Source organism: Chamaea fasciata, unplaced genomic scaffold, assembly GCF_029207755.1.
Source record: "Chamaea fasciata isolate MVZ Bird 193981 ecotype frontalis unplaced genomic scaffold, bChaFas1.0.hap1 SCAF_19, whole genome shotgun sequence".
Lineage (NCBI taxonomy): Eukaryota > Metazoa > Chordata > Aves > Passeriformes > Sylviidae > Chamaea > Chamaea fasciata.
The window spans coordinates 7013940-7036366 of record NW_027094104.1 but is presented as its reverse complement, the minus strand read 5'-3'; the positions used below and the strand labels follow the sequence as shown (position 1 = coordinate 7036366).

At 48.0% G+C, this 22427-nt stretch overlaps 2 protein-coding genes across 6 annotated transcripts in view; one reads left to right on the top strand and one right to left on the bottom strand.

The window, feature by feature from the left end:
* The window catches only part of GGA3 (golgi associated, gamma adaptin ear containing, ARF binding protein 3), a 20506-nt gene extending 7798 nt beyond the window's left edge, over window positions 1-12708 (top strand). For 2 of the 3 annotated variants that reach the window (XM_066200563.1, XM_066200564.1), the window contains 12 exons: window positions 153-256; window positions 783-863; window positions 1788-1925; window positions 2939-3020; window positions 3469-3585; window positions 4505-4765; window positions 5344-5411; window positions 5802-6124; window positions 6578-6843; window positions 7027-7196; window positions 7537-7647; window positions 8850-11134. In XM_066200563.1, coding sequence (XP_066056660.1) covers window positions 153-256; window positions 783-863; window positions 1788-1925; window positions 2939-3020; window positions 3469-3585; window positions 4505-4765; window positions 5344-5411; window positions 5802-6124; window positions 6578-6843; window positions 7027-7196; window positions 7537-7647; window positions 8850-8960 — 1832 coding nt within the window. In that variant the 3' untranslated portion in view covers window positions 8961-11134. Of the gene's footprint in view, window positions 1-152; window positions 257-782; window positions 864-1787; window positions 1926-2938; window positions 3021-3468; window positions 3586-4504; window positions 4766-5343; window positions 5412-5801; window positions 6125-6577; window positions 6844-7026; window positions 7197-7536; window positions 7648-8849; window positions 11135-12598 lie in introns of those variants that run through there. The other variant, XR_010723459.1, reaches the window with a different exon arrangement.
* On the bottom strand, window positions 11475-22427 carry NUP85 (nucleoporin 85). Of its 3 annotated transcripts, none has more exons than XM_066200567.1 (19): window positions 22347-22427; window positions 22161-22254; window positions 21911-22073; window positions 21487-21557; window positions 21121-21164; window positions 20304-20373; window positions 19304-19425; window positions 18843-18977; window positions 18408-18530; window positions 17950-18081; window positions 17473-17579; window positions 17116-17199; window positions 16875-16940; window positions 16249-16400; window positions 16040-16157; window positions 14623-14723; window positions 12888-13039; window positions 12237-12323; window positions 11475-11656 (listed from the first exon to the last, which is right to left on the bottom strand). In XM_066200567.1, the coding sequence occupies exons 1-19, from the start codon at window positions 22377-22379 to the stop codon at window positions 11555-11557; spliced, it is 1956 nt and encodes a 651-aa protein (XP_066056664.1). In that variant the 5' UTR covers window positions 22380-22427; the 3' UTR covers window positions 11475-11554. The 3 variants fall into 3 exon arrangements, with proteins under 3 accessions (XP_066056664.1, XP_066056665.1, XP_066056663.1); XM_066200568.1 differs by having other exon boundaries at window positions 22350-22405; XM_066200566.1 differs by having other exon boundaries at window positions 21911-22254.

Here is a 22427-nt window from a genome sequence, read left to right as displayed (position 1 = left end):
GCTCAGGGATTTGGATGTACCGTTCACTGGAACAGCATGGCGGTGTCAGGGGCAGTTGTGTGTTGGCTTTGACAGCAGCCTGGGTGTACCTGCGTGCCCTGCCTGGTGTGAAGGTGTGTGCTGACCCACAGGGGTTCCCTTTGTGCTTCCAGGGATTGTCATGTTTGATCCCGTGATTCCTGCAGACAGAACACTGATTCCTTCCCCACCGCCTCGTCCCAAGAACCCGGTATTTGATGATGAGGAGAAATCCAAGGTACAATAAAGACTTGGGTCAAAATCACTGATGGAAAGTGATTACTCACTGCACATTTAGAATAAGGAAGCAAAGTATAGTAATGTGGGTTTTATTTTGGTGAGGCATGGTCTGTACTTTTGCAGGGTTCACTCCTTTGTCCACCTGCTTAACCTAAAATTCAGTTAAGACCTTGTCTGTGTTACCATTATGGGGTTACTTCTGTTAACATGCCATCCTGCTGAAGTACTGGAAAGCAGACTTTCACACACAGGAGGAAAAATAATGTATGGGAAGAATAACTATCTAGTGCCAGAAGTCTCTGAGATTTCACAGTACATGTCCTGTGTAAAAAGAAGGAATTCAACAACTCACATAGATAATAAACTCTAAATGACTACTGCTGAAGTCCCTGTAACTGTGGAAGCTGTGCAAGCTTTGTAGTACTGGGATGTATCCCTTTTCCCCTGTATTGTTCATATAGATTCCTTTCTCTTTGCTCAAGGGTCTCTATTTGTTTCCTGACTATCATTTTCTTGTCTTTCAGCTTCTAGCCAAGCTGCTGAAAAGCAAAAACCCAGATGATTTACAAGAGGCCAACAAACTTATAAAATCCATGGTAAAAGAGGTAAGAAATTCTGGTAGGATTGGTTCAGATCAGCAGTCTGCTTTCCAGGTTTTAAGCAATTTGACTTCAAATGGTGGAGAGCTTAGGATTTGGTCTCTAGCTTGTACCTAGGAGATGTTTGTGTCACAGAAATGTCTGCAGTTGGTGTCTCTGGTGGAGGATGGGGCAGGAATTGAATGTCCCTTGTAATTAACCACATTCCCATCATTCAAAGTGGGATTTCATATCAAGGTTTGGGGGGAGCATCGTGGTACCACCTCTGGATGCTAAGGACTGAGTCACTGGACTGGGTCTTCTCACAAACAAGTTCATGGAAATACCTTCCTGTCTGTAAAGCTGTGCTGCATCCACCCATGGCAGTCATTCCAAACTCTGGAGTCCAGGAAATGACTCACTGGGATTCTGGCAAATAAAAGGATACCTTTTGGACTGTAGTGGTTGTGTAGGTCACCTAGATATTTCAGTCAAGCTCCTCTTGTCCCCAGGGCAGACTCTCCTACATCTTCAGTTGGAATCTCCAATCAGAGATGGGTGGACATTTTCCACCAGAGTGTGCTTGTTGTTCCTAGTAAATGTTTTGCTTCAAACACGTCTCTTTTGTTAAATGGCATCAAGTGAACAGAAAAAAAATCTTCTGAAAAGGTCAGAAAAGAACTTCTGGAAACATTTTAGTGGTGTAATTATACACTGAAGTCTGTTTAATGAGACTTTTTGGAAATATGGGGTTGCCTGTAGTTTCTGAATGGTGGTGAAACGACAATAAAATAAAGCTTCACATGAATGAAGAAGGGTTTTGTTTGCTTTTTTCTAGCTTAACTTTAAATAGCCATTACTTGACATGTTTGCAGATAATATCTGTAGTTGTGTTACTGTGAACTTCTGGAAGGAAACTCACCCTTTCTGTCTGTGGTCTCCACTCTGAAGGATGAGGCTCGGATCCAGAAGGTGACAAAGCGCATGCACACGCTGGAGGAGGTGAACAACAACGTGAAGCTGCTGAATGAGATGCTGGTTCATTACAGCAAAGAGGACTCATCAGAGGCTGACAGGGAGCTCATGAAGGTGGGTCTGAGCTGCTCCTTCTTCCCAGCAATCCTGGAGTCAGTCCTTTCTTCCAGTCTTGAGTTTTGCAGAGAATTACAAATACTGCAGTAAAACGGAGAGCAGTGGTGAGAAACAAGAAGCAGTTGCTGCGAACAGCAGGCAAGAAAATATCCATGTTTTTAGTGCCTTCCACCAAAAAGCTGGGTGGGGAGTAGCTCAGTTTCATGTATGCTTGAAATGAGGTGCAGCTGTTCTCCAAAGGTGCACTATGGCAGAACCAAGAAGCTGCAGTTTGTAGTTCTGGGTCCTATAAGGACACATGGATTGCAGGTCATAACTGTGCCTTGCAGCACTCTGGATGAATAAACTAAAAGCTGAATAGGGCAGAAAATTGTCCCTCCCCTTCAGAGGAAGAGTTTTAGCTTGTGTTACAGGGTTAGGAGAACATCAGCTAAAAATGAAACATTGAAACAGCTGAAAATTGAAACAACCACCAGGGATGACTTGGTAGGCCCAGAGCCTTTAAGAATTGCACATTATCATATTAAAAAAAATTAAACCCACTTATTTTTAATGACAAGGTCTTTAAACAGTGATGAGATGCTTGAGAAACTTGTTTGTTTCTGTGAACCATTTCGTTATTGCCACCTTTTTGCTCTGTGGTTGCAGACTCAGTAGTGGTTGCAGCACAATTGAAGCCTAATTGCTGAGGCATGATTCTGCTCTTCCTCAGGCTTTTAGGGACTACTGTACAGGGAGGGAGCATCTCTTTTGGACTAGAACTTGGCCATAAGTGCTGATGTGAGGGAGGACTGAGAGATGTGTTGGGAATGCAGGTTGTGTTACCCCAAGCTCACTGTAACGCTGCTCAGCACTGTGAGCTGGGCACAGAGGCCCATCCTGGCAGTGCAGCCACGCTGGCACAGTCAGCAGAGTGAGACTGCTCTGTTCCAGGGGTCGTTCTGTGCTGACTGCTGCTGCTGGCAGTGGCTCCTGGCTAGTGAAACCCTTTGTCCTAATCTGTCTTCCAGGAGCTCTACGAAAGGTGTGAAACCAAAAGGCGGACACTGTTCAAGCTGGCCAGTGAGACAGAGGATAATGACAGCAGTTTGGGTAAACTGAGCTACACTTGTCCTTTTTTAATTGCTTTTGTGCTCCTTGCCTTTGTAAGGGTTCAGCTGTAAGGTCATCTCCTCACTGTGGGTTCCTGTTGCTTTGATAAAGGACAATCCTTCCCTCTTTGTGCTTTTTATTTCAGTTCAGGCGAGGACTGGATAGTAAAGCTGGTGGTTCAGGAGGATGGGGGACAGCTGCTGCTTTGGGAGGGGAAGGGAGTTGCTGTGGGGAACAACCCTTGGGTTTTTCTTGTTACTCAATGTTTGTGGAGCTAGAAAAGGTCAGAGTATTGCTTACAGAAATGTGGCACAGGCGGAGTGATGGAGCTCATAGCCAAACATTCATGTTTTTTCTTGCTGATTATGTAGCTGACAACTGAGCACTCTCAGCATTAGTGGGAACAAAGTGACTAAAACCTTGGAGGTAATTTTTGTCTCTCTTGTAGGGGACATTCTGCAGGCCAGTGACAATCTATCACGTGTGATAAATTCCTATAAAAAAATAATAGAGGGGCAGGTGGTCAATGGTGAAGTGGATCTCCCTGGGATGTCTCTAGTGGAAGGTGAGTTCCTGGGAAGCCAGCTGTTTAATTTTTGAATCCTGCAATTCTAGGTCTTTTGAATGATGTTTCCTGTTTTGTTAAAGTAGCTTTTGATGGTTCTTGTGGCCAACAGTTTGTGAATCAGAGGGGAACAAGAAGGCTCCTGAGCAGTGGATAAACAGTTCTGGACAGGAGCAGCAGTGCTGCAGCTTTGCATTCTCCATTGCTCAGTCCATATTATTGAAACTTTTGATGACATCAGTAGCAAACCTGTTTGTGAGCAGTTTGTGTGGCTGGAAGTTCTCATACATTGTCATCTCCACATTTGTCCTGTTTCTTTATGGTGATGTGTAAGATGAAGATATTTTTTTAAAAAAACACAAGAGCTGAAGAGTAGGAGCTGGACCAGGGGCCCTTTTCCTGGTTTTGCAAGTAATTCCATTTGTGAATTCAGGCCAGTTGCCAACTTCACACTTCAACTTCACCATTGAAAACTCTGGACACGAGTGTGACAGAATTACCATTTGGGACTCAAACATTTTTGCTGCTGCCTGGCAGCATCTTACCGGGACAAGGTTGTTTTAAATATGAAGATTGAGATGGTATGAATTTCCTTCAGCTCTCCAGCTTTCTGGTAGCCTCTGTTTATTATAGTGCCCTAGGATCTCCCAAAGCCTCATCTGAGTTCAAAAGGTTTTGAAGCGATCATGAATTGTGAAGCACTGAAGCAGTGGTTGCAGCAGATTTTCATGTGGAAATTCTTTGTCTGTGTTGATTTACATAGTCCAGACAGCAAATATCCTTTCTCTGTTACAATGGGCCATAAGCCATGCTCAGATGAGGATCTAAACCATCTCTCTGCTAATTTCTTCCACACACTGGGTTTGCTCTGAGCCTTTTGCCTTCTTTCCTAGTAGTACTTGTCTCCTGTCTGCTGCAGGGAGTAACTCCACCAACAACCTCAACACCCTCATTGACCTTGCTGGACTGGACGTCAGCAACACCCCAACACCACCCAGCAGCCTGACAGCCACCCCCAGCACAGCCCCTGGGCCAGCTGAAATCCCCATCCTCCCTCCTCCTCCCCAGGCACTGGCACCACTGCGCAGCAGCTCCTTCAGCCAGGTGGAAACAGCACCCGCTCAGCAGGGCAACACAACCAACTCCCTGTCCTTGCTGGATGAGGAGCTCCTGTGCTTGGGTAAGACACTGAGGGGCCTGCAAAAGGACAGCTCAGTCTATCCTAACAAGGACTTACTTCTGCATTGTCCATGTTCCTGGCTTCCAGGGAACGCTCCCTTGCATCATTCTGAATATTAGACCTGGTCAGTGAGTCAGTATTAAAATCTCTTCCCAGAGCTGGCTGCAAGAAAGTAAATGTTTAGTGCAATTGCAGTCTGATCTCTGGGGCTGCTGGGACATGCTGTGTGTACAGGCTGCAGTTTGGGACAGATGAAGCCCTGATTGTGGGGTAGTGCTAAAGAAAGGTGCCTCAGAGAGGCTGTGCATAGGAGCCAGCCTGCAGGACGCCTGTCTGTGGAGCCCAGATGTGAGCAGCAGAAGGCAGTGCTAATCAGGATGGGTTAGAAGAGCTGTGTGCAGGGCAACACTGTGGCTGCTGATGCTTCAGTCGCTTCCTCATCATAGCCTTGCAGTCCGTGTCAGTATTCATCAGGTTCTTGGGCTCTGGCAGAGCTGAATCAAGTTTTGATGGTACTGAAACAGCAGCCAAGGAATGACACTGAATTCATTTTCTCCTCCTGTTGTTTTTCCCTCCAGGCCTCAATGACCCAGCCCCTACAGCAGGGAAGGAGACCTCGGAAAACAACCAGTGGAGCATGTTTGAGGTACAAAGGAAGAGCCTCAGGGAAGGGGGAGAGGAAGAGATTGTCCTTGTGGGAGGTCTCAGGACACACTGTCACCTTGGAGAAGCATGTGATCACACACTCAGGCAAAGGGGCTGTCTAACTTAGCCCTAAAATCTGGGATAGCTATGTTTAAACAGAGTAGGTGTCCCTGAACCTGGCTTTCTCAGTGTCCCATCTGTTCCCATGATGCTAGTCCTTGCTTTGCCTAAGTTATAGATCAGATGTAGCCCTGACTTAGGCTGCAGACTTTGCTGCTTGTCACCCAGCATCTGTTTTTGTGGTAAACCTCTGTCCCTCTGTAATAGAGCAGTGCCATCTCTGCATCAGGGCCAGCAGTGAGTTAGAGCATTTGCCTGTCCTCTCTTTCAGAATGAGCAGTTGGACCTGGATTTCTTTAATCTGAAGATGGTGACTGTTGCTTGCAACCCTGCAGGGAACGCTCTTCTCCATCACACATCACAGACCACGTGTGGGACATCAGCCACGCTGCCTTCTGCTTTCCCAGCCTCCCAGACTGCTCCCAGCATCCCAGCACCAAACTCAGCACCATTTGTATTTCCTGCTGTACCAGCTGCCCCTGCAGGGCCTCCTAAGACTATTCCAGCTGCTCCTGGGTACTTCAGCTCATCTGTGGGGAGCAACGTGCCACATAAGATGGATGCATTGGGACAACTCCTTGAAGAAGCCAAAGGGTAACCAAAAGTCCTGACTTGGCTTTGGCTGTGCAGTTAGGAAGCCAAGCTCACCGCAGTGCCAGATTCTCCGGGTGACTTTCAACTCCCTGGTTTGGTAGAAATGTGGGATTGGGATTTTTCTTCTCAGAGATTTCAGTTTACAAACTAATAGGAGTTTCCCACCTCTGGGAGGAAAAGGCAGGCAGAGCAGACAGCTGTACTGTTTTTTGATCCAAGCGCATGGTGTGAAGGGGAACCAGTTGAGGTACGGAGGCCTCGTTTCCTTCCTGACTTAGAGAAGTGACCCCAACCCAACCACCAGCCCTGTCCTTGTAGTTCTCCTCACGTGAGACCGTGCTTGACTGCAGGCTGCTTCTTTGTCCTTGTGATGTGCTGTTATCTCTGGCTATTGGTGAAATTCCTGCTTCACCTCCAGCTCCATTCACCACGGCTCTTCTGTCTCTCTTGCAGGAGTGCCACCCAAGGCATGGCAACACCTTCAGTGTTCCCTGGGGTTACTTTGCCAACCACTGTCACCCCTGCCCCATTAGCAGCACCTGCAGGGCTCCCAGCCCCTGCCTCTGGAGCCCCTCCAGCTCCCTTCCCAAGCAGCTGCACCGCTGGATCAGGAAGTCCTCTCTTCCAGCCGGCATCATTCCAGCAGCAAGGCAGTCCCATGAAAGCACCTGAAATTTCTTTGGCCAATGTCCATGTTCCCTTGGAATCCATTAAACCCAGTAAGTATTTCAGGTTTTTCACTTTGCTCTGGATATTTTTTAAAGGCAAAGCTTCTTGTCAAAGCTCATGAAATAGAGAGAAAGGATGAGCAACTCCAGCCAAACATCCCGATTTCCTGATGCTGCCTCAGACCATCTGCTGCAGCACGAACCTGGATCCTCTCCCTTCTCTCCCTGTGGCAGGCAGTGCCCTGCCCGTGACAGCCTACGACAAGAACGGGTTCCGGATCCTGCTGCACTTTGCCAGGGAGTGCCCGCCGGGCCGCTCGGACGTGCTGGTGGTGGTGGTCTCCATGCTGAACACGGCGCCGCTGCCCGTCAGGAACATCGTGCTGCAGGCGGCCGTGCCCAAGGTAGGGACACCGGGACAGAGACTGCATCCAGAGAGGCCTGGCCGTGGACTCAGGGGCTTGGGACAGCCTGGTCTGACCTTTCCATAGGCTGTGCTCTGCCCCTGTCCAGAACACAGAGGTTCTTGTCAGAGGTAAAAAACACTGAACAGGATAAGTCGAGATCTGCCTGTTCCTGCTGTGTTTTGCAAGCTGGGCTGGCTCTTGTTCCCTCATCCTCACTTGTGGGTTGATTCTCTTCTGTTTGGACGTGTGCTGTTGTCCCCCCAGCTGTACACGCATCCTTCATTGTCCCCAAGGCAGGAGATCATCACTGAGGTTCTGCTCTCTATTTCACTTGCAGTCCATGAAAGTGAAGCTACAGCCACCCTCTGGCACTGAGCTGTCTCCATTCAATCCCATCCAGCCGCCAGCTGCCATCACCCAGGTCATGCTTCTGGCAAATCCTGCAAAGGTGAGAGGGACACTGGGATTTATCCTGCCCTCTTCAGACACATTTGATATCGATTGAACTCCATGGAGGGGTGGGACCAAACATTTGAACAGCTACAGCTGTTGGTTCCTGAAAGTTTGGACTTGATGATCTTGGAAGTCTTTTCCAACCTTAATTATCTGTGATTCTACTGTGCCCTCCAGAAGTGGTTACTAAGGAGTGCTGGTGTTTTGGTTCAGGGCTAGAGGAGGCTCTTCCAACAGTCTTTGGCAGGGAGAGGTATGAGAAGGGGCAGTACACTTCTTCCAGCAAAAGGGCAAGGATCATGTCGGGTTCAGCTTTAAAGGGTAGCAAAGCTGCATCAGAAGTTTGACTCCCCTGTGCACTGAGCGTGCCTGGCTTTGCTGATAATTAGATCCATGCTAAATAAACTGGTGCTGTAGCAGTACTTTTGATGAACCAACAGACAAATGTCAGATCATGTCTGTTCCATCATTCTCTGAGGAAGTACTTGTGACCAGGCATTCAATGGGGTTGATGCTTGCTTTCTGCTGATGATGCTGAGAGCATCTGAGAAGCTGTTTTTCCTTGCTGTAGTCATTCATTCAATCAGCCAGCCCTGAAAGCCCAAAGCTGAAGGACTTTCTAATTGTTTGACAAATTTAGATGTTTATACTTGAGAATTACAACAAAAGTGCTCTTCAAGTATCAGCTGAAAGCTCTGAGATAAAAGGATGAATGTCAGGGGTTTAGTGGATGTTTGAAGAACTGTGTGGGTACATGAAGGTGCCCTCATTGAAGGGCTGCTTCCATCTCATGCTTACTGTGTTGCAAGGCATTTTTCAGAGCAGGAACTGTTTTATCTTCCTCCACATGATGAGGAATTTAATTTTTGGAACTTTTCCAGCAGCAGTCTTTAGGCTCTTGGGAGAGCAGCTGAACAGCTGGCCACATCTGTGGAGCCTATGCTCACAGGTCATTGATGCTTTTCTTGTTCTGCTCCATGCTAAGCAGTAAAAGTTTTTTGGTATAAAAAGTGTAAGGTGAATAACTGAGGTTTGTAAATAGCTGAACTCAGTGAACTTCACTTGAACCCTCCTGCCCCTGCTCTGTACAACAGAAGTCTTGTGCTCTCTGTAGAGCTGTCACAGTGAAGTGTTCTGTTCAGGGCTGTTGAGCTGGGACTGTTCTCACGTTGCTTTTGGGTTTTGTCTTTCCTGCAGGAGAAGGTGAGGCTGAGGTACAGACTGACCTTCACCCTGGGAGATCAGCCCAGCACAGAAGTGGGCGAAGTGGATCAGTTTCCCCCAGTCGAGCAGTGGGGGAATCTATGACCTTAGGACACTGCCAGAGACTCTGACAGGACCAGGGCAGGATCCCACAGGACTGGAATGGATGTGCCGTGGGGAGGGACACACATGCTATCCACTGGTGATGTTCAGCTTTGTTTACATGTCCTGACCACTCTGCTTGTAGCTTTAGTCCAGAATGTTGTGCCCCACATTTGAAGGGGCCCTGGAACACTTACGCCAAGCATGAACTGAGAGGCAGCCAGTGACAGGCAGTGCTGGCTGCTTTTACCTTGACCTCTGGGTGAATCTGGTTCTATCTTCCACTCTATTAAACTTGAAGTTATTGTATTTTGAGGGAAGAGCTGTCAGGAGAAGGGGACTTAGTTGGCTTTTCCTGCACTGCTGTCCAGAGATCCCAACAGGCTGTGGGGTGATGATGCCACAAGCTGAGTGCAGAGCCCTGACAGAGCCCTCCCTAGGACTGACCTCCTTGTGCCACACGGGCCTGTGAGCATGCTGAGCAATAATGCTGCTCCATGAGGGAATGCTTCCTTTTTTACACTGAAATAGCACTTAGCTCCCTTGCCCCTCTCCTGGTTCATTCCCAAGGGCCCGTGTAAGCATCCCCTTGCTCTGTGTGTGCCATACTGCTGTATCTCTACTTGTTATATTTATTTTACAGTGCTGGCTGCTGCCCTGGGGCATCCATTTGGGCAGCTGGGGCTGAGTTTTGTCTGCAAATGATTACACTGGTTTGGGTTGGTTTTTTTTTTTTTTTTTTGCCTTCATTGCATTCCACAGTGTGGGGAAAAGAGGAATTGCATAGTGAGGAGGAAAAAGGGCTGGAGGGTATTGATCAGTATTGGAGGAGGACAGCACCTGGAGCACAGAACTGTCTTTACAATCACTAGTCAGGGCCAGTGACTGAATCCAGGGATAAGGAGAGATGCCTCTCATGTCCCCTCCCACAGACAGTGTTACTGGTATAGTCAAATACTGTGTTTTATTGAGCTGAGTACAATGACCTACAAGATGTAAATAATAGAGCTGTAGGGTATTAAAACAGAACAAGCAGGCAGAGAAAGGAAGAGGCTCCCCCGGGCTGTGATGGGGCATGTGCTGGGTTAATGCCCCATTTTCTTTGATCCCTGTATTAAGTGGCCAAGTGCAATTGTCCCCACAAAGGGGAAAGCAGTTTTGCTGGACATCAGTGCTAACTGATGATCAGAAGAGTTGATCCCTTAGCTACAACCTCCTAGAAATGAGGTTTATATCACCATAACTTGGTTCCAGCAGCTCCTTCCTCCTTCTCAGTTTCCCGTCTCAAGCAGTGCCTCAGTGAGCTCTGAGACAGACTTGTAAATTAATGGGGGTTTTAAATACCCATTGATACAAGCACAGAGGGGTGCTTGCTCCGTCCTTGGACACTCAGCTCTGCGTTTCCAGCAGGGCTGACAAGTAACAGCTCTTCTTAAATGTGGGATAGGAGCAGCACAGAGAAAAGCAGTACACAGAGGCTCCTGCCTCATGTAGGAAAACTCCACAGGAGAACATGATGCTGAAATGAATGGTGGCTGTAAAACTTTGGCTGCAAACGCAGCTTGCAGTTATTGGTAGTTTAATTTTCTTTACTGTTGCAGAGGAAAATCCCTAGAGATGAAAAACGGGGGATTCACAAGCCTGAGGTCCTCCTAAGAGGCACCAGGCAGCTGCAGGAGCCCCTGAAGGTGGAATCCAAGCTTGTCCTGGTCTGAAGCCTGTGGAGACCTCAGCCTTGTCAGCTCCCTGATGTAGAAGGCAGGGGAGAGGGAGGGGTTGTTTGGATCCTAAAGAAAGCTGTCTGAAATTGATGGACTGGGGGATAAGGGAGAAGGAGAGAATTCTTTCTGCCTCAGCTATGTTCTTGCCAGCACTTTAGACACAGTAGGCATGGGGGCAGTGCCTGGGTGGTGTCTCCTGAGGAGCGAGGTCACCACTTCCCTGCACATGGATCTCACTGTGACTTGGAGGAAGGAGGGAGAGCACAGGTGCTTTCTGTGAACAGCAGCAGCCGCCCAGACACAGACAGGCACCACAGTCCTGCTGCAATGGAGATGAAACCATGAATGTTCCCTGTCTGTAGGGCGAGGTTCCTGCTTCATCCCCAGCAGTCCTGCCTGTACATACATCTTCAATGCGTTTGTGCTGCTGCATGTTGAATAAATCATTTTCCCTACCTGGCTCTGTGCTGGCCCTTTCTCTCGATGGCTTCTGCAGTGCGGTGCTGCTTCTGGAAAGCCTCAAACTCAAACTATCCACTCAAGACCTTCCTAAGCCAAAAACCTAAAACCCTACTGGTTTAAGAGGGTGGCCTTCATTTCTGTACTGGGTGTTAGAGGCAAAGAAAAGAAAAAATCCAAGGAAAAGCTGTAGTGAGGCTCACTCCACCAGGGGAGGACTGCCAGGCCAAGCTGGAACAAGCAGCTGTAACGTTTTGATGCAGCTCCTTCATAAAAGATTTTTAAAAAGCCTATGTAAAGTTGTTTTTGGAAGACAAGAACAAATGACCAAGCAATCTGCAAAACAAAACATTTATTCTTAGAAAAAGTCAGTTTATGTACAGCAAGCCCCAGAGGAAGAGGAACACCCTGCAGTCTTCAAGACCCTTCCACAGTGCCTTCTTTGACAATGACCCGTGCGAGGTTCCGTGCAAGAGCAAGTCTCAGCATTTCCACTTTGGTTGTCTCAATGTCATCATCCTGGAAGGGAGCAGAGCCTGGGTTAGGGGACTGCACACGGTGATGAGCTGGTGACAGGGTCTGTCTTGGGGTTTGGAAAGTAAAGATGCAGGTCGGTGAGAGGTATTTACCTGTTACAGGGACTTCCTGAGAAGGGCAAAAGCTACATTTCCTACATAATAGCTCAACCCAAGACAGCACTGCCAGCCTTTCCCTTCCCTGGATGCTGCAGGGCTTTGCATGTACAGCAAATGGTTCCCTGCTGTTCTTGGAATGCTCAGAGCCAGAGCTTCTGGGTGGCAACATCTCAGCTCTTCCCTGCCCATGCAGCGTGCAATTATATATCTTGGAAAAGCAGCATGGTCCAGTGCAAACCAAGAGAACGTGAGGAGTAGGAGCACTCCTGCACTGGGTTTGTGAATACTTCAGTCTCTTGTTGATGCTTCATTTGACTGCCCTGAACCTACTCTATCAGTCTCTGGGACTTGGGCTGTCTGTCTCTAATGCCATCACTAGGAATATAAATGCAGAGTTTCCCTCCCTGACCCTTCCCACAGCCCCCCTTGATTCATCATCCAGTTGTGCTCAGAACTGGGGCTACCTGAAATTTCTGCTTATCTGGATTCCCTGCTGTCAGGTCTTCTAGGCATCGCATCAACTCGTAAGTCTGCTCTGCTGAAAATATGACCTGTGGAAATCAAAGTATTTACTGAAAAAGACCAAATCTAAAGAGATCACACAGGCTGAGAAGATAATGCATTTGAAAGGAAGAGAATGCTTTTACACTCCCACAGATCCACTCTAACCCCTGAAATCACAGGATCCAAGAATAATTCAGGCTGCATGTGACTTTAAGAGGTCTCTAGTGCCACCTCCTGCACCAAGCAGGGTCAGCTATGAAGTCAGAGTGGCTACTGTGAGTCTGTAATTGCTGAATTGTCCTTTTCTTTATGGATCTTAAAGGAAAAACTGTGCTTAGAAGAAAGAAGCACTGGAACAATCTTCAAGCAAAGCACCCAAAGGAGCTGGATGCAGTGCGTGCTAAAATTACCAGTGCAGATGAACTCCGCTGCTGTTGTAAGAGCAGGGAACCGAGGTAAGAGTCAATTTATCCCTTCCTGGGTCCCTGTGTGTTCCCACTGCTGGGACACTTGGAACCGCCACGGACAGGTCCTGGCAGGAGCAGGAAAGGAGGGTCACCACTTCGAGCTCCCTTGTCAGGGTTCCTGTATCAGTGTGAACAGGACCTCACCTCCTTCTGCTCCAGCAGCGGCAGCGCGTCCGTGAGCAGCGTCATCCAGAAGGAGCAGGGGGCGATGTGAGCCGTCATCAGCGTCAGCAGCAGCCGCGCCGCCTCCGGGAACCGCTTCTCCCCGTACAGCCGGTGGAACTCCCGGTACTTCCCTGCCAGGGGTGGGGGAACGGGGCATCAGGGGCTGCTGGGCCTTGGGAGATCCGTCTGCTCCCACAAAGCCCGTGGCAGAACCACCCCCAACCAAAGGAGCCCAGAGCAGCCTGGTCTGGAGGACTGGGAATGTGGTGCACGAAGGAGGGTGACAACAGAGCCTCCCTGAAAGGGCAGCCAAACCCCGCTGCTGTTCTGGGTGAGCTGCAGGGTTTGCATCAGCCTGGTCAGTGGCCACTGCTGCCTCATGCTGAGTGTCCGCAGGGGAGTAATGCCCCAGTGGCTTAGAGAGCAGGGAGAATGTCCTTTTCGAGGTCACAAGAGTATCAGGAGGTCTGAAAGGTTGCACCGTCTTCCTTGGTTGTTTAAATGGAAACTGGAATTGCTATTAATAGGGAAAGTTCTGCATTTGTTAAGAATTAGTGATAACATCAATATCCAGCATGAGAGAGGAGTGTCTGAGGATGGAAGTGGGGTTCATTCTGTATCCACTGAACTGTCACAATAGTGGAAGTTAATGATTCTCATTCAGATTCACCTTGACTAATGCTTGAGCTCAAGGCAGAGTCATGGGGAAGTTGTCCAGCAAAGGTACACCTGATGTTCTAAAAACCCCAAGGGATAAACAGGCAGAAATATTTTCAGGCCTTTCAGGATTGTTTAGAAAGAGCGGAAAGGGAAATGGCTTCTCTGGAGCTGACAGTTACCAGATTATGCTGGGCATGCAGAGCTGAGGGATTACCAATTTTCTGAGTTATGTTTAGCTTCTAGACCTAACTTAGGATAAGCTTTAATGCAGGAAATTCAGTTTCCAAACTGAAGGAAATTCAGTTTTGCAAGCTGGACCAAGTGGAAACAGGTAAAACTCATGCTCACCCTCCCTGTAAGGGTGGGATCAGGTAGAGGGGAGTCAGTCCAATGCTGACTGCTGTTCCAAATTCCTATCAGATTCTGGCCCCTGAAATTGAGATCCCTGACTCACAGCATCAGAGAAATCAGTATCCTGGTTCGGTCCATGAATCAAACGCCACGAGCAGCTGCAGGTTACCACAGCCTGCCTTGTGCCAGGCAGAAGGAAGCTGTGGTACCTGAAGGAAATGAGCTGGAGGCCCTCACTGTCTCCTGGCACAAGTGCTCAGTAAGAGGACGGATGCAGGGCTCTTGTTCCAGTGAGCTTGACTGGCACACTGAACCCACACACCAGAGACTTCGGAGGACTTGGTAAAATTATAACAAGGTCAACACAACCTAAACCAGTGGATTACTCTTCCAATGAACCCCCTAAGGAAGCATTTGTTAGTATTCCAGAGCCCCTCAAGGTAGTGATACAGTCTGGAAAAAGAAGAAAGAAGTTTGGAGTGTCAGGACTTGGACCCGTCCTGCTCAGAGCAGAGCAGGAACCGGGTGTGAGGGCAGCGGTAAAGGCCACCCCTGGTACAAGCTGCATCCCAAACCACATTCACCATTTGCTTTCCCCTCACCACCAAACCAGGAGGTAGCCAGATGGAAGAAAGCATAAATCCAAGTAATTCCATGGAGTTCTCCACAACAGACCACCATGGACGCTGTAGGCAGCTCTCACCAAGGAATGTGAGACGGTCACTGAGCAGCATGGATGGGCCCAGATTGTCAATGAGGTCCAGGTCAGAGAAACACCCCCTTTCACAATAGTCCTTAAGGAATCTGGGGAGAAAGTGGAACACAGGGAAAGCTTAGAGGGGAGGACATCATCCACACCCATTCTGTACCTCCTAATCTCTTCCCAGAAAACTTGACTGTACAGCTCAGTTCCACTTCATCAACCTTCCCAAGGGTTTCAGAAGTTGTCAAACATTCCCTGGAAGTGGCCAAGGAACTGGTGTAATGTACTTCAAGACAGTTCATTGATTCTTCTGCATTCTGTGGTAGTTGAGATCTACTTTTAAAAAGGAGTAAGTGAAGGAAGGCAAGCAGGAAGCTGAGGCTGGTGGGTGCATAAGTAACACTCCCACTCTGCTCTGCTTTTCTGCTGTGCAAAAAAGTTGATAAGCAGCAGGAACAAAAATAATGCCAAAAGCTTTTCATCTGTTTTGTCACAGCTTCCATTGTGCTGCTTTCTGTAGAGGTGCTTCCTGTGATTTTTTTTCATCCTTCTGTTGAAGGAAATGTAATGATTCCCACTCCCTCAAAAAACAAACAAACAAAAAAAAAACCCAAACCTCACACTAGCAATCTCTTATCACTCAGATTTCCAGTGCTGAAGACAGAGTGTTGCCAGGCCACCTACCCAGAGTGTAATTTCAAAATTATACTCTTAACTATGCAGAGACTGGTCTCTGACTATTTCCAATTAGCAAAATCCACACAACATGGATTGTTAGAGATTGCAAAGCATCAAGAGTTGCCAGAGCTTTTGCTGAGACCTGAGCCAAGTGTCAGTACTGTCCTCACTTTGATAACAACCCTCCCATCCCAGACAAGGTCAGGAATTCTGAGAGGCTCATACAAAGCCAGGGACATGATAAAAACACTCTTTGATGTAAATTTTCAGTAGAAACAGTGAGATTTCTAGTAGAAACTGTGGCTTAAGTGACTCCCACTGACTTGTTTGGAGGTTGTGAGGTGAATTTGATTATAAATAACCTGCTGAAATACAGCACAAGTAGGGATTATCCTCCACCCAAATCAGCCCCCTGGGTCTCTGTCCAGCCCATCAAACAGCTGTCACAGCAGGTGAAGGGCAGAGGACAGAAGCTGTTAAATGTTTTTTCAAGCAAGGTCTAAGGGGGTTGGACTCTCAGATAAAGCCAATCTGTTTTGTCTTTAGATGTCAGGAAGGAAAACAACACAGAGAAGGCACAGCTGGGGTACTGCAGGGGAGAGCACCTGAGGGTGCTGTTTTCTGGTCCAGAAGGAAGTGCCTGGCCCCACCTGCAGGAGTTGGAGCTTTCCTGGCTCTTGACACAGCAGCCACCTCCCCCCTGTCCCCCCCAGCCTGGGAGCTGCTGGCTGAGCCTCACCGGTCTGAGATGAGGGTGGCAAACGCCGCGTCCTTGGCTCGGATGCTCCAGGACAGGGCAGAGCCCAGGCGGTTGTTCCGCAGAGCCTTCATGGCCATGATCTTACAGATGCTGCGCACTTGGGGGGAAACGCGGCAAAGGAGGGGGAGAATTAGTGTCAGTAGGTTCAGCTGGACCACTGCAGAACAGGGAGACTGAAAATGCACCACCTTGTTCGTGCATCTGCCTCTGCTCACAGATCCTCAGCACCTTGAGGGCCTTCTGCTCCGTGCTCAGTGGGATGCGCTCGATGTGCAGCTCCAGGTACACCCGGCCGTACTCCGGGCAGTGGTCGAAGTAATCCACCCCCAGCTGCCACAGGCTGAGAGAGGGGAGAAATCACCACCATTCCAACCCCAGAGATCTTCAATGAGCACAACAGAAAAGCCCCAAGGAGAATCCGAGCCTGCATTAGTAACTGTTAGCTCTGATTAACTTTGTATTCATTCCTGAAGTGGCTTTTCCTTTCTACCCCATGCCAGTTCCCTTAAAATAACTTTGAAATCCCACAGCTTTGGAATTTGTGCAGCTCATAAGAACTTCAGAGCAAGGCACTCTGCACAGTGGCAGGAGTGGCTGTGCCCAAGTCATGAAGTATGAAAAAGTACAGACAGCTTTTGTCTCCATTCAGGAAGGGAAATGTGCCAATCTTGTGCAGTCCCTTAGGGACACCTCTGCTGAAATTCTAACAGGGACTGCTCTAAGTTTTTCTCTTTTACTTCATGAGCATGCAGTTATTTGTTTTGGCTGACTCAGTCTAAGTCTGTCCTATGAGTCATAAAACAAAACTTGGTACCTGTGATGGGAGAAGAGTCCTGAGGCATACTCCAGCAGGAGGAATTCACGCATGTTTGAGCCAAAACTGGGAGGAAAGAGAGCAAATATCCAGATATTATTATCTGCATCTCACTGGAAAAATCAGATGACTTTATTTCACAAGTACTGTAAAATTCTGCAGCATGTTTTCTTTTGGTTCTTTTTTTCTCCTCTGGGCTATTTTAATCAGCTTTATTCAAATAATGCAAATAAATACTTACTAGAGATTGTGAGACTGCAGGAGTTTGCAGTGATCCAACAGGTCAGTCAGATGAGCCACAAACCACCAGTTGCTCAGGACAATGCTGTGTTTGAAGCAAAAGGAAAAACTAAGCCTAACACTGCCAGGGTCTGTATCAGATTTTCCACAGGCATTTCTTACCAATACACAGCTCTGTTACAGTCCAAGGTCTGGCTGCAATGTCCGAGACCTAATGGAATACTTTTAATTGCTGCCAGCTTCACGTATTTTTGCTAAATTATTTTACAAGGATGATCAGGGTTCTATACCCATACCCTGCCCCAAATGCACAGAAGCAATACTGTAGACTAGAGACTCAAAAACCTTAAAACTCAACCTGCATTCCTTGATCACTTGATGCATCTCAAATTCAAAGGCTGCCATTAAAATCAGGTCTAGAGGCTCAGGGCTGCTCTCTCCACCCAGGAACAGGTCCATACTAGACTGTGGAATGAGATGACAAAGACATGATAAATGCAGAAGCAAGGCATTTATTTGGATGTAGCAGTTATTTTTTGGGAAATAACAGATCACAGGGGCTGAACACATTAACAAAATGGAATTTTCCTCATTTTAGCATAAGGGAACTGGGAAAACAATTTGCAGGAACAAGACTGGCAACGTTATGACACTGAAAAGTGGGTCTTCAATAATTATCTGTCAACTTTATCACTCTCCCAGTCCTTTTACAAACTCCAGACAACATCTTACAGGCATGTAGTTGCTCTAAGACTTTTCCTAAGTTTTTCTTTCAGTGCAGTAACCCTTGTGTGCTCGAAACAGTGGAGAATATTCGAGTAATTGTGTTTCCTACCTGTGCATAGAACCGCAGCTCCATCGGCTTCACCGTGGGGTGGGAATACAGGAGCCGGGTGACCAGGAAGTGATACCACGTGGTCATGAGCTCCTTCTTCTCCAGAATGGCATCCTCGTCTCCCAGCAGGATCTAATGGGATAAAAACACGGGAGGAATGCTGCAGACTCAGCAATGGACACTGCTGCACTCCAGCCCTCCAGAGGCATCACTCCTGTTCTGCAAAGGTGAGAATTTATTCAAAATTACATAACAAAGACCTTTCTCACAGCCCAGTTTCCAAATCAGCCTTAAGGCCTTGGACAGGGAGAGAAACCCATCTGCCCAGGCCGGCAAACCACCAACAGAGGACACGAGACATATCAAAGTTACTTATGGCCACACTGGGCTCCTGAAATCCACAAGGATGGATTCAATGCTTTAGTCCAAAGTTTCCTTTGTTCCCAGCAAAAACACACCTTGCAGATGGACTCCATGTGGGGATTGGAAGCAAAAGTTCCATCCTGTAGATACCGCTGACATTCCTCGTGCCAGTGCTGCCACTTCAGCTCCAGCTCTGTCAGTGTCTGGGTGTTGCTAAGCTGAACAGAGGGAATAAAGGAATACAGGGAATAGAGGAAACACCAAGTCAAATCACAGCAGGCTCTTGGCCAAACTCACAGTCAGTCCTGATAAAAAGCTAAACTTAAGGCTGCCTGTCATCTTTCTATGTTGATTTGTCACCTAACAGACTTTTATCTGAATTGTTGGTCTTTGGGCAATTCGAGAACACAAATATTGTTACTGTAAAGGAGTAAGACTGAGATGTTCTAAAGGGGAACAAACTGTTACAAGGGACACAACCGAGGGGCCTTTCCCAGCAAACTACATGAAAAACCACGCTTTTTACATACACTGGGCACAGGCATCTTCTTCATCAAGTCATCCAAGATCTTGTACATGTTCCTGGATGCGGGATTGGCACTGGCTTCCTTGGAGAGCAGGTGCCGCGCTTCGTCCATCCGGCCTTGGAGCACAAAGACATCCACCTGCAAAAACCCCCTGTCCATGAGCTCCACACTGGGCAAGATTATGGAACACCCAGGAAAGGGATCAGAGAGCCATTTTAACCTGTGATTCAGGCAAGGGGAGTGGAGTTAAAATGTTTAAACAGTAGGCACTGCTTATTCAAGTAACAGCGTAAGGCTTGCCCTCTCTGGGCCATGAAGGATGAGAATGGAAATGAGAATGGCTTCATCCCAAAGCCGACACAGGCAGACAGCAATGAGGTGTTGTGTCCAGCAGGGAAGAAGAAGAAGGAAAGCACAGACATGAATTCCTGTTGTATAAGAATCTTCCAGGTGGTGATACTCACCACATTCCAGAAGAGCTTGTGTTTGGATGGACTCTCACTGCTCAGAACTTCCCGGACCATGCTGTCCACGTCACACACGTGGAGCCGCACCCAGTCCAGGAGGCGCAGCAGGAGGGGCCCAGCTGTGCAGACACATTTCCCTCTGTCAGTCCCCATGTGCTTGTTCCCAAACTGCTCTCACACATTTCGTAACAGTTTGACATCACTAGGTAGGATTTACTGACTGGATTTCTACCTGCCACCCCCAAATTACAGAGTTCCTTGAGCAGAGAGGTCCTGGGAGTACCCAGCCTCTGACAGGTTTTCCTGTGGCCACATGGTTCAGTAGAAAACCCAAATTTGAAGAAATAAAAAGTGAGTGATCCAGATCAAAAATCCTGCAATGCCAAGAGACAAATAGAATGTTTCTGTTTATTTTAGCATAATTCCATTATTACTAACTGAATAGAGGAAGGAATTTGCCACTAGGTGATCAATTTAGATTAAGTAATCTATAATTTGTGAATCTCTCCCGAATTCTGGGACTCTGTAAGTAGCACATTTGTTTGCATAATATGATTTCCTTCAAAAATTATTTCCTACTTTAATATGTAAAACAGACTGACTTCAAAAATGGCAACCTAAAGTCAAGGGAGTTGTATGAGAGCTGAGTAAATGTTAACTGGTATCGACACATTTAATGCTTAAAGACATGTTTAAGTTTATACATAAAACAGATTGGCAACAACTTTTGATATCCCTCCTCTTCATAACTGTTCTGACAAAGAAACAATTTAAATCAGAGTGAGGGAGAAAAGTAGAAGGCAAATTGACTAGCCTGACATAATTCAATATAAAGAAGGCAATTAACTGAGGCAGAAGAGGTATTAAAAGGCTTATAGACAGTCTCCATATCTCTAAAACATGAAACTGTGACACAATGAATATGACATACATTTTAAGCAACTAAATATGCAAAGAAGAAACCCTTCAGTCCACAGCAGGATAGTTCACGGCTCACCTGTAGCTGCCTCAACAAACAGAATCTCACACAAGTTCCAGATCAGCTCCATTGCAGAGAGAATGGAAACCTGAAAGAAAGCAGGGCCAAGTTTCAGAGCTAGTCATTATTCCAGTTGGGTATTTTAACCACACAAAGGCATCCGCTGTCCACAGCAACCAGTTCTTACAGAGAAATATCAGACTGACATTTTAGAGATAAAAATTAAGAGACACAGGCCACAGTTTCACACTTCTTTTGGTCAGAAAACACTGACACTGTGTTATGAAATGCAGCAATAATCTGCCACCAGTGAGCAACCTAACTGGTCTTATTTTCAGCCTTTCTGCACTTCTAAGACTCAATACAAACATCAAAGGAAGAAAGAACAGCCAATGAAGCAACATCACTACAGCTGATGGGACAAAACTGGTGTGAGCACTCAGCTCTTCCCAGAACATGCCATGGATCTGACAGCTCACCGTCAACACCCAGAGGTTGCTACAAGGCTCAGATGCAGCTGATTGGAATCTGAGAGTTTGAGAGGTGAAACACCACAAAGCAAGTCTGAGACTTTTCTTGTCAGCTTTGGGATGACAATAAAACATCACATCTACAACAGCAAATATGCTTATGACATGGCAGTGAATTGAGGTGTTTGGCATCTTTATTGTTTTAGAAGTACGGGAATTAACTATTTATTCCATCTATTCTTGGTCACGAACTGCATCTCATACACAAGGCAAGAGTTAAATCTGAAGTCCCTCATGCCACAGTGGTGGCCTGGTGAATTCACCAGCCAGTAATCCACATTCAACCTGACAGGACTGCAGATTACCTGAGTGCTGTATTGGCCTTGCAGCGCAGGGTCCCGCGTCGAAACTGAGGGAAAAACAAGGAAAGTCAAAGAGCAACATATTTACCTTTGACAGTCCCTTCTGAGCTTTGGTAGCTTTCCATATATCTGCCACATGAGATACGAAAAGGCTGCAAGTCCCCAGAAAATCAGTTACAGTATGGTGGGAAAAAAACAGTCCCTGACCAGATTTACAAACCAACTTGGAAATCTCCAGCATGGAAACAGAGTCTTGGTAATAACTGAAACCCACACATGCTATTGTACAGTAGTTGCAATAAGTTACCATTACAATCCTACTTTCGTAATTGCAACTGGTGTTTTCCTGCAGTAAGAGAACAAACTTACCCGCTGCCTGGTGCATGTCCTCCATGCAGGCTCTGATCACTGACCGGTAGTTTTTACTCACTTGAACCAATCTGCCAAACACAAAAAGACTTTGGTGGGAGGGAGCTGTTGGAGTTTTAGTGTTATGTCCCCTAAAGCCTTGCAAGTTTCTCTGCAGCAGCAGCTCTCAGAACCTGGGTGGATCCAGCTGGAATCAGTGAGACTGTGTCACACTCTACCGGCGTAGTTATTGGAAGGATCCGAAGCTTAATTTGTAAAATCTCCCCAAAATGGTCGTTCTGTCTGCCCCGCTGCTGATTCCAGAGCTGGTATAAGCAGCCTGGCCAGCGGCACTTGCCTCACCGGAGGCGTCTGTCGGCCCTTGGCGTTGGCCCCCGGCTGGAGAATGGGCGGCGGGTGCCTCCCACCCTCCCCATCCACTCACTGCGCCTTCCGCGACTTCCCCGCCAGCTCCTCCTCGCTCCGCTGCAGCCCCATGAAAATCCCGTGCGACTCGTTGAAGAGTTTCCGCAGGGTCTGGATGTAAATGTCCTGATCTCTGCGCACCACGAAGACGCGGGAGGAGCTCGGCGCTCCATCCTCGGTACCTGCAACAGAGTCCGTCAGCGCCGGGGCAGCAGCGCCCGCCCTGCCCTCACCCCAGGATCGGGACGGGCACCGGGAACGGGACCCACCAGCGCGGCCGAAGAGGGTCTCGCACACCAGCACCTCCGCGGGGCCCCAGGCGAAGCAGAGCTGCCGGGACGACGAGTCCGCGCCCGGCACCACCTGTGGGGGGACGGCGTCGGTCAGCGGCGCCCCGGCCCCGCACCGCCCACGGCCCCGCACCCCCGGCCTCGCCCCGCCCGCCCGTCCCGCACCACGAGCGGCGGCTCCGCGTCCGGCTCGTCCATGGCGGCGGCCGCGCCGCTCCCGCTCCCGCTCCCGCTCCCGCCCGCCGG